Genomic DNA, 10,384 nt, shown 5'->3' on the forward strand with positions numbered 1-10,384 from the left:
TTTCTTCAAGGTAATGTGTATTAATTAAAATATATAATGTAAAATAAGTGATTGCGTAAGTGTTCAGCGGACCTAACTCACCAGAGGTCCAGCCAGTTGGTGCTGGCAGTCTCACAATTAGTGAAATGGAGATCACCTGAGCGAACGTGTCTCAAGTGACTGTAGAGTAAAGACACCTGTGTCTGAAGGTCCAGTCACTGGTTAATATGTACAGTTTTCCTATATAAGATTAATTTTCCAGCATGACAATGACCCGAAGCAAACAGAGAAAGCTTCACAGAACTGGTTTAAAGACAACGAGGTGAATGTTCTGGAGTCAAAGCCCAGATTCAGAGTCCAAAGGTGCATCTACGACATACTGACTTGAAGCGGGTGAATACTTATGCAATCACTTATTTTACATTATATATTTTTTATTAATTGACATTACAGTGTAGAAATCTGTATTTTTGTATATCGACCATGAGTCCATTTATAAAAGAAATAAAAAACTGAGGCACTGAGTGTGAAAAAGTATTAAAAAGATGAATTCCCGTCAGTGATGTCACTCAGTGGCGAAGTTGCATTGTGGGTAATGTAGGCGGCACATTTTGAAAAGCGGTCCACTGCATTTTATTCCTGTCACACTGTTGGACTCATTCTGGACAGTTTAAAGGACAAATTATCCAAATCGATACAGCAGAACAACGTTATCACCTCCTCACTCCACATATTCTGCTTTTTCTCAACAGACGGAGGAATAACTTAGAGAAAAGTGGATGTTAATCAAAGTCAGTCTTCAGTTTGGTATGAAACAAGCAGTGAGTCGTGATGCAGAACATTAAATAGTTAAATGTTACATTAAACGTTACACGGAGCTGCTAGAGGAAGAACAATGACTTTACAGGTACCGTCCTGTCTGCAGCACTGAGTGAAAGCTGATCTCTGCTGACACTGAAACACTGATGTTTTTATAAGAACATGGAACAGGAGAACCGTGAGAACGTCTCAGAGGAACCAGTGTGAAACGGGACGAGGAGGCTGCTCTGCTGACGTGAAGACGTCTTCATCACTGACAGACGTCCTCACAGACACCACGTCCACCACACAGCACGACACTCATCCAGTTAAACAACTCACCCACACAACATGCAGACAGGAGCCGATCAGTGCTGGGAGCTGCCAAGTAACTAAGTAAACTCAGTCAAGAGGTACTTTTACTTTTCTGAAACATTTCCTAATCTGCTATTTTACACTTGAAGTATTCTGCTTTCCCCCAAAACGTTAATGTGACGCCTTCAGTCAGGTCTAAAAAACAAATGAACAAATACATTATTATCATTATTAGTAGTAGTAGAAGTACTAGTAGTATTAAATATAATAAAGTAAAAAGGAAGTAGCAGAAAATGGAAATACTCAAGTAAAGTAGAAATATTGTAAATTGTACAGTACTTGAGTAAATGTACTTAGTTACATTGTATCTCGCCCTCAGTGTGTATTTGATTAACTTTGCAGTACTTGAGTAGATGTACTCAGTTACCTTGTATCTCGCCCTCAGTGTGTATTTGATTAACTTTGCAGTACTTGAGTAAATGTACTCAGTTACCTGGTATCTCGCTCTCAGTGTGTATTTGATTAACTTTGCAGTACTTGAGTAAATGTACTCAGTTACCTTGTATCTCGCCCTCAGTGTGTATTTGATTAACTTTGCAGTACTTGAGTAGATGTACTCAGTTACCTTGTATCTCGCCCTCAGTGTGTATTTGATTAACTTTGCAGTACTTGAGTAAATGTACTCAGTTACCTGGTATCTCGCTCTCAGTGTGTATTTGATTAACTTTGCAGTACTTGAGTAAATGTACTCAGTTACCTGGTATCTCGCCCTCAGTGTGTATTTGATGAACTTTGCAGTACTTGAGTAAATGTACTCAGTTACATTGTATCTCGCCCTCAGTGTGTATTTGATGAACTTTGCAGTACTTGAGTAGATGTACTCAGTTACCTGGTATCTCGCCCTCAGTGTGTATTTGATGAACTTTGCAGTACTTGAGTAAATGTACTCAGTTACCTGGTATCTCGCTCTCAGTGTGTATATAATGAACTATGCAGTACTTGAGTACATGTACTCAGTTACCTGGTATCTCGCTCTCAGTGTGTATATAATGAACTTTGCAGTACTTGAGTAGATGTACTCAGTTACCTGGTATCTCGCCTCGGTGTGTATTTGATGAACTTTGCAGTACTTGAGTAAATGTACTCAGTTACCTGGTATCTCGCTCTCAGTGTGTATATAATGAACTATGCAGTACTTGAGTACATGTACTCAGTTACCTGGTATCTCGCTCTCAGTGTGTATATAATGAACTTTGCAGTACTTGAGTAGATGTACTCAGTTACCTGGTATCTCGCCTCGGTGTGTACTTCAGGGTCCTCGGTCACAGTGGGGTTAAACTGTAACTCTCAGCTCGCGGACAGGAGGCGGAAGAGGTGTGTTTTCTTCACTTCACGCACACTCACGCACGGACACACTCACGCACTCTGAAGTTAACAGTAAAACGGTGAAAACGCGCGGATCGCAGCCGCTTAAAGGAGATTTACAGGAGCAGAACCGGAGGCAGGAGGCAGAACCGAGCCGACAGCAGCTGGTTGATCCTCATCTGTGGACTCGGCACCGTGTTTTCAGCCCGAGAGGAAAACTGGAGCTGCAGCGCAGAGACGGAAACAACAGAGACACGACGGAGACACGACAGAGACACGGTCCAACAACAGAGACACACTCAGATGTTCATGAGCGCACAGACCTCCACCTCCACATAGACACAGGAGCTCAGGACTCAGGTGGGGTCACGGTTTGATGTTGAAATCCGCTCATGCAGCTGGAAAAGTGAAACTTGTACTTAAAGGGTCATTCCGCCAGGTTTACACATTCAAGTGTGTCCAACAGGGGGAAGCTGCTGCTGCTGCAAACTAAAATAAAACTGTCAGGAAAACCTGGAAACAATCAGAAAGTCTGAGGATTCAGAAGGTTAACGTGTCAGAAGTCACATTGTTGTGCTCAGCAAAGCATTATGGGTATTAGGGTTTAGAGAAACTGGACTTTTCACTACTTTCACTACACTGCACAACATAGATAGACAGATGGATAGACAGATAGTAGGGTCGGGTGATATGGCCTGAAAATTATATTGCAATAGTTTTAGGCTAAATCATGATGTTCAATATATATCTTGATATTTTGAAATGCTACAGCTGGGAGCCTGAAATAACCTCTCTGTTGCCACAACATTGGTGACAACTGGTTCTTTCACAAAATATTTACACAATGACATTTTTGACAAATAATCATCAATAATGTGGATATGACGACTAAGTGACAAAATGACTGAGACGATATTTAGTCTCATATCACCATAACGATATAATATCTTCGTGTTGCCAGCTCTAATAGACGGATTACTTTATTAATCTACAAGAGAAATTTCACTGACGCAGTAACATAATCACACAGAATCACAAGAACTCACCCACAATATAAACAGACACAAGAAATAATAAAATATACACGTACACATGGAGAGATGGAAGAAATAGAGTCTGTGAGCTACACTGTGCGAGGTCAGGAAAAAGCTTCTGGAAACGTAAATGTTAGATCTTCATATCTGATCTAAACCTGCATCAGTAGAGACACATGAAGGTATAAGTGAAATGACTCCGGTGTGTGTGATGTGTGCAGAGTGAGATGGGGAACAGCAGCAGCGATCGGTCCAGCGGGGGTCAGGGGGACCGGACCTACAGAGATGGACAGCAGGGAGGGAAGGAGGCTCGTCCCAACATCCTGATGGACAGCTCCGAGGACGCGGACCTGTTCCAGAGAGAAGACCCAAAGGTGTGAGAAGAAGCTGGTACCAGAACCCCAGACTGACTTTTAATTACTTACACATAACATCAACTCATGACCGATCCTCCCACGACAGTTTTTATTGACAGAATTACAACAATCATTAGTTTTTACTCTACAGACCAAAGATGAGACGAAGATGTCTCAGGTATCTGTCCTGTACCTGAGTGTCTCTGTGACTTTCCCTCTCTACACCTGAACACAAACATCTGAACTTTCTCCTCCTCACAGCTTCAAAACAGCCTCGTTACTTTAGTTTGATGCATTTGAGGTGAATTATGGATTATTGTTATTTGGCGTCATCACACACGGCAGACGCAGCGAGACGAAACAAAGACGTAAAAGACGTAAAAGAGGTGAACAGACAGAGAGGGAGGCTGGAATGGGGAGAAAAGGCGTGTTAGTGTCTCGTATCTGCAGAGAGTTTCTTATTTTCTCACTTTGTTGCTGCTCGGGACGCTTTACCAACCCAACATGTGGCTCAACAATGAGACAATGAGACTCAACACTCAACTGTCTTTGTGGTGCGATCAGCAAACTTACAGCTCATATACAGGATGTGCAAAGTATGTGTCGTAGAGGTCATGCTGTACATGCTGCATGCACAGTCGTATATTTTGTATAAATATATTTAGCTAACTGATTTGGATAAATTAAACTTATCTGAAGGGCCAGTCAGAAGAACCAAATCTGAAAATGTCCAAGAAGCTCATGCACTTCGTCTGTTCTCTCCGGCTGGTATGAGGAGGACTCACAACACGAAGCAGAGATCACAGATAACATCCAGAAAAGATGGTGAACACACAAACACAATAACTGGCACATGTTCAGGTCCCTGTCCGCTGCCCTCTCAGGCAGGGAGAGTCTGTTGTGCTCTCATGAACATGGCAGCAGCTCACTGATGTCCTGTTCTTCAGGCTCCACAGGAAATACAGGAGTTTCTGGCCTGGCAGCAGGACCTGGAGAGTGAAGGCAAGAGTCCGACGCAGGCCAGACCGACTGTGTTCAGGTGGTCTGGCGTCGCCAAGGAAGTCTTTGTGTCCGGCTCTTTCAACAACTGGGCCACCAAGATCCCCCTGAACAGGAGGTAGTTTGACTCACGCTGAATACTGAATGATCTGTGTGTGTTGGTGTCACTCACGGTTTCCTCTCAAACCCAGTCAGAAGAACTTTGTGGCGATTATGGACCTGCCGGAGGGAGAGCACCAGTACAAGTTCTGTGTGGACGGACAGTGGACCTTAGATCCTACCGGGGTGAGAGAGAGAACGCTTCAGAGACAATCCTCCTTTTTAAAATACGTCACTGTGCTCTTAATTTGTGACTTTATCACATTTCTGTTCTCGCTGTCTCCCAGGCCGTCACCACGTCTAAAACAGGAACAGTTAACAATGTCATCCAGGTGAAGAGAACTGACTTTGAAGTGTTCGATGCTCTCAGGATCGACTCAGAGGATTCTGCAGACCTCTCAGGTACTCACACCTGTATTCATTCATTACTGACTACTTTCAGACTGTCCAGAAATGACTAACACGAGACACACTCAAGACACACTGATGACACAATGTAGAGAAGGAGAAGAACAAGAACAAGAAGAAGAGGCATTGAACTAGTCACCACAACATCACCAGACTCCCTTAACAAAACACCTGTTTTTAAAAGTTGTTTCATGAGGAGAAACTTAACAAACTTTGTGAAACAGCTGCGACAGATTCTGAATCATTGTCTCCTTGTTGTAAATTCAGCATTAAATGAAAACAGTCAGTTGTTTGTTTCCTTGTAAAAAGTGTCAGTTTGTGGCAGCATGGCTGTACCAGCCTGTCTGCTTCTGTGTCTAAAGTGCTAAAGTCTTACCTGCCAACATTTAGCAGCTGTTTGAACACACTGTTTACACTGATTTCACCATTTACACTCAATTTATGAAAGAAGAAACATTTTATTGATCTAAACATGTCACATTTTACAAATACACTAAACAGTAACCAGTATAGGCTACTTCTTGGAGAAGTCCCCAGACTCCCTTGAAAAATCACTCAGTTTAGTGAGTTGTTGAGTTGGAGACACTTTATTAACTTTGTGAAACGCTGTCTCTGACTAATTCTTCATTATTTGGGCTTTCTTGTAAATTCGGCAAATGCATGAACTTTCTCTTTCTGTCTTTGTGTAAAAAACACGGTGTCTGTTTGTCCCAGTGATGTTAATTTGCATATAGAGCTGGAAAGTGACACCTGATCACAGGTGCTCACTCAGGACGGGTGTGAATGTCAGGTGTGAACTGACGGGCTGAGCTGAACACCTGTGATTGGATCACTCAGGATGAATGTTGATTACAGGTCTGATCAGCCTCTGATTATTTTAATCCGCTTGACATATCAGAGTGTCGGCCATTTTGGAACAAATGACTTTTGTTTGACGCTAGCTGCAGTTACATGGCTGCACAGACCTTCTTTATTCATTTAACGTACGGCTGTTTTTAAATCGTGTCGTGTGGTCTTCCTTCAACAGACTTGTCCAGTTCCCCTCCCGGTCCCTACCAACAGGATCCATATATCATCCGATCAGAAGACAAGATCAAAAATCCTCCTTTCTTACCTCCACACCTGCTGCAAGTGCTGCTCAACAAGGACACAGGAGTCTCTGTAAGTACAGACTGCATGACTCTGTAAATCTGTTACTGCAGCATGCAAACCAGTGAAATTCATCCTCTCTCTGATTCTTCATCAGTGTGACCCGACGCTGCTTCCAGAGCCGAACCATGTGATGCTCAATCACCTGTACGCCCTCTCCATCAAGGTAACAAGTTCACCTGGAACACAAGTGCTTTTATTGTGAAATCGGGGTGAAATCATGGCTCAACCCCTCCGTCTGTTAGACAAAACATCCAGACAACTAAATGTTTTTTAGATCTGTCATTATCCAGAATCTTAATGCTGCAGTTCAAATCTTAAATGTCAATAATCTGTATACTTTAAATTATTTTCCTAATAAATGGAGGAAAAAGTGATAAAAACATTGTTAACCTCAGCTTTATTTTTTCAGGATGGGGTGATGGTCCTCAGCGCAACACACCGATACAAAAAGAAGTATGTGACCACTCTTCTCTACAAGCCAATATAATCCACAGAGCCATGATCCAGACTCTTATTTTGAAATAATAATAATGTGTTGTTGCTGCTACTTGGAGTGTTTTGTTAAAACCGGACCTAAATATTCTCCTGATATTTTTACCTTCCTGTAATCTCAAACTGTGGAAATCTTGAACCTATTTTAGTTCAAATTTCTGCTCAATGATTGTGTATTTATAATCAAACCACAATGACAGTTTAAAGCTTCCTCTCTTATCAGTTAGTATCAATCAAAAGCTGACAGAAGACACAGAAACACACATGAATGCTTTTATTTTAATGCTGAACTGATTGGACCCAGATTTGTCAGTAGATTTGTAGTTACACATGATGCATAAACAGACAACACATGGTTTTGATTATTCTTTAAAGGAACAGTTTACCACAAATGAAAATTCAGTCATTTCATGTTTCTTTGGTTGTTTTTCCGTTTTAAATCAAGTCTCCAGCTGCTTCAGGTGTTTAGCAGAATGCTGCAACTCTGTTTTACTGTGAAGCTCCAGAAATGTTCTGTGGACGACGAGACTTCACCTGACTTTCATCAGCATGGAGGGAGGAGATGAGGACTGGATTTGTATTTTTAAGTGAACTGTTCCTTTAACTGATGAAACAGTAGAAATCATAAGAGACTGACTGGATGTTGAGATAAGCACAGATCTGCTACAGAAGCTCTGCAGACATGAGGACACAGAGAGGCTGAAATCCAAACTGAGAATCTCACTTCCTGTCTTTGATTTAGTGAAACATTTTTTATAGAATCAAAACTTCTTTTAAATCAGGTTTTGTTTTAAAATCATAAAGAAATTAAACTTTAGAGAGAAATCACACGTTCCCTCTTGTGTTTTTTGTTGGTTAACTCATTTTTCACAGAGTTTCTGATCCAGGTTCTTGTGTTTGCGGTTGTATTTGGAGCGAGCGAAGCAGAAAGCTGCTGCCCGATCACACTCACATGCAGCTTTCTGGCACCTGCCGTTGATCACTGTGGAGACAATTGTGAGGTTACAAACAGTAAATAAATAAATGAGTTTGTTTGTAGACAAAGTAGAAGAGTTGTTCCTCTTACCTGTAGTGTTATTATCCATCTACATAGTTTTAGTGTGATTTGATTAAGGTATAACTCAGTTACAGCCCAAAACTACAAGCAACAAGGAGAAATATGCATATTATTAACAGCCAACTGTACCAAGTGTCAGAAAAAGCCGCTTTAAGGTCCAATAAAGTCTTTTTAAAAAAATGATGGTCCAACAACAATAGCACTTCAGTGCAAAGGTGTATTTATTTTAACGGTGCAAAACAGTGACACAAAGGAAGAAGCCACCATGCATCCACATGTTCAAAACGATGAGAAAAAAAATTACTATTATACAAAACTTCTCTCCCAGGCTCAGAGCTCCTGCTCCTTTTAGGACCCAGCCTCCACTCATCTCACCAGGTTTCCTCAGCCGGCTTTAAGCCTGTAACCACACCCTCCATGGCCCAAACCAGAAATGCAGGGAGGTCATATCAGCACACATTAGTGAGTTACCAGGTAAAAATAGGCATATGATATTAAAACAGCAATCACACAACATGAAAAACTCTCTCTCCAGCAAATGGCTGAAAAACACCAACATTTCTTATCTTCATTCTTCACATCTGCTCTGGGCCAGTTTATCACCTCAGTTATCTCCCCCTCCCCGTGAGCTCACCTGAGTTACCATTTTTCCCGGGACCACTTCGCTTAAAACGCCTCACTAGAGCGCCAGTCCGGTTTGTCCCGACGCAGCACCCGTACCCCGGAAGTGCAACCACGGAAACGGGACCAAACACAGAGGACCGGACGCGTCTGCTGGTCAAACACGGTAAGTACCCACCAAAACTGCATAGTTGCTGTACTCAATTTCAACCAATAAAACAACGTATGAATTGGACTTACTGCTTTCGTCATTTTATTTCACGGAGGACAAATGTACGCGGGTTATGTGCGTGTTTTCTGAGAGGGTTAGCAGTTAGCCGCTAAACGGTTAACAGCTAACAGCTAATACAAAAAGAGGGAAGATGTGTGGTGTGTTTTATGAGGGAAGGCTGACGTTTCCAGTGACAGAGCCCACTGTCACACAAGGTAACGCGGTCGGTGTCGGGACTGAACACCAAAACAATCTGGACGGATAAAATAACACTACAGGTCAGAGATGCCTTTTTGATTCTGGGGTGGACTGATGCTTTAAAATCAAGCCTTTTGTCAAATGTTCACCAGCGTCGTTGCAGATTTTCGCCACAAAATAGTTTAAAAACACTTCAAATTTGACTTTGAAATTGTTGTGTTGAGGCATCCTGGTTTAGTCTTACCTGAGCAGGTCACCTGGCCTTTTGAACAGGTGTACCGATAATAAACAACATATGGATGTACAAAATGACGCCAGAAACCCCGACAGGCAGGCTTCTTCATTTGTGCTCTGTAGCAGTCATCATGAACTTTGCAGCACCTGAGAACACAGAAGGAAAGAGTGCATGTTTGAGAAAATCACACATTTATTTTGTTTTTAAAATGTTGAGTGAAAAACAAACTTACCTGTCCAGGTCATCCACAGGAGTTCCCTTCCAACGGAGGCCGCAGTAGCAGCCGTAGTCCAGGTACCGGGTCCAGGTGAAAGGGTTAAAACCAGGCTGAACACAGTTGATCATATTCCCAAACTGCAATACAGCACGTGCACTCCTCTTACCGCTGACCGTACAGGCTGCAGAGGCACACAAATACAAATATGGATCAAATCAGCAGAACAGAAATATCCATGAAACAGTGGTACAACATCGACAGAGAAGTGGTGGATTAAAAAAGACCTAAAAGAGACATAAAGATCATTTCATGGTGCATATTGTCATTTTCTTCTTACCAGTGAGAAGCAGCATCAGCAGAGGACCTGACACATTCATGGCTGCAGATGTTGTGATGTTGGTCAGCTGTTCTTATAGAGCAGCAGGTGAGATAAGACTGACACAAGTGGGTGTGAATTTTAAATAAGGGCTAACCTGACAAACTCTGTTTGGTTCAGTTCCAAGTGTGAGAATCGTCCAGATGTCCAGTGGAGAGCCAGAATTAAAGATCTTCGACGTCTTTTAAACGATCACTAGTGATGTCCAGGTGACGTGGACAAGATGGAGACAAGTGGGTGTGATCTTTAAATGTGGGCTTACCTGACAAACCGTCTGTTTGGATCAGTTCCAAGTGTTAGGTTTCACTAGAATACAGGACTGGACCCAGAAGCAGACACTGACACTGAGGCTTCCAAGAATAAACAAAGAGAGTTTATTTGGCGTGACAAACAAAAGGTGAGCACGAGGAAGCCACTCCGCGTGCTGGGTGATCTTGATTCCAAGAGAACAAAACAACAAAAGTCATGAAAC

The 10,384-nt window shown here is 42.1% G+C and overlaps 2 protein-coding genes and 1 long non-coding RNA gene across 4 annotated transcripts; 1 reads left to right on the top strand and 2 right to left on the bottom strand.

Moving 5' to 3' along the window:
* The first annotated feature begins 2,476 nt into the window (after positions 1 to 2,476).
* On the top strand, positions 2,477 to 7,825 carry prkab1b (protein kinase, AMP-activated, beta 1 non-catalytic subunit, b). Its single transcript, XM_084359669.1, has 8 exons — positions 2,477 to 2,817; positions 3,713 to 3,865; positions 4,795 to 4,964; positions 5,038 to 5,131; positions 5,233 to 5,347; positions 6,381 to 6,514; positions 6,600 to 6,668; positions 6,915 to 7,825. The coding sequence occupies exons 2-8, from the start codon at positions 3,719 to 3,721 to the stop codon at positions 6,990 to 6,992; spliced, it is 807 nt and encodes a 268-aa protein (XP_084215795.1). The 5' UTR covers positions 2,477 to 2,817; positions 3,713 to 3,718; the 3' UTR covers positions 6,993 to 7,825.
* LOC311261198 lies at positions 3,753 to 6,556 on the bottom strand. The gene is made up of 3 exons (XR_014623112.1): positions 6,468 to 6,556; positions 5,019 to 5,123; positions 3,753 to 3,841 (listed from the first exon to the last, which is right to left on the bottom strand). It is a non-coding gene; the product is annotated as an uncharacterized lncRNA (long non-coding RNA).
* Positions 7,257 to 10,349, bottom strand: LOC311261197 (phospholipase A2-like). Of its 2 annotated transcripts, XM_084359671.1 has the most exons (5): positions 10,175 to 10,349; positions 9,874 to 9,940; positions 9,552 to 9,717; positions 9,329 to 9,465; positions 7,257 to 7,979 (listed from the first exon to the last, which is right to left on the bottom strand). In XM_084359671.1, exons 2-5 carry the CDS (start codon positions 9,911 to 9,913, stop codon positions 7,858 to 7,860), a joined length of 465 nt encoding a protein of 154 aa, XP_084215797.1. In that variant the 5' UTR covers positions 9,914 to 9,940; positions 10,175 to 10,349; the 3' UTR covers positions 7,257 to 7,857. The 2 variants fall into 2 exon arrangements, with proteins under 2 accessions (XP_084215797.1, XP_084215796.1); XM_084359670.1 differs by lacking the exon at positions 10,175 to 10,349 and having other exon boundaries at positions 9,874 to 10,040.
* Between the last annotated feature and the right edge of the window lie 35 nt (positions 10,350 to 10,384).

The sequence above is a fragment of the Pagrus pagrus genome (assembly GCF_965226575.1).
Source record: "Pagrus pagrus genome assembly, chromosome: 8".
Taxonomy (NCBI): Eukaryota; Metazoa; Chordata; class Actinopteri; order Spariformes; family Sparidae; genus Pagrus; species Pagrus pagrus.

Coding starts and splice junctions, on each gene's coding strand:
- prkab1b (XM_084359669.1), top strand. CDS start 3,719: ATGGGGAACAGCAGCAGCGATCGGTCCAGCGGGGGTCAGGGGGACCGG. Junction 3,866..4,794: donor TCCAGAGAGAAGACCCAAAG/GTGTGAGAAGAA, acceptor CCTGTTCTTCAG/GCTCCACAGGAAATACAGGA. Junction 4,965..5,037: donor AAGATCCCCCTGAACAGGAG/GTAGTTTGACTC, acceptor TCTCAAACCCAG/TCAGAAGAACTTTGTGGCGA.
- LOC311261197 (XM_084359671.1), bottom strand. CDS start 9,913: ATGAATGTGTCAGGTCCTCTGCTGATGCTGCTTCTCACTG. Junction 9,718..9,873: donor GCTGATGCTGCTTCTCACTG/GTAAGAAGAAAA, acceptor GTGCCTCTGCAG/CCTGTACGGTCAGCGGTAAG. Junction 9,466..9,551: donor CCTGTGGATGACCTGGACAG/GTAAGTTTGTTT, acceptor CTGTGTTCTCAG/GTGCTGCAAAGTTCATGATG.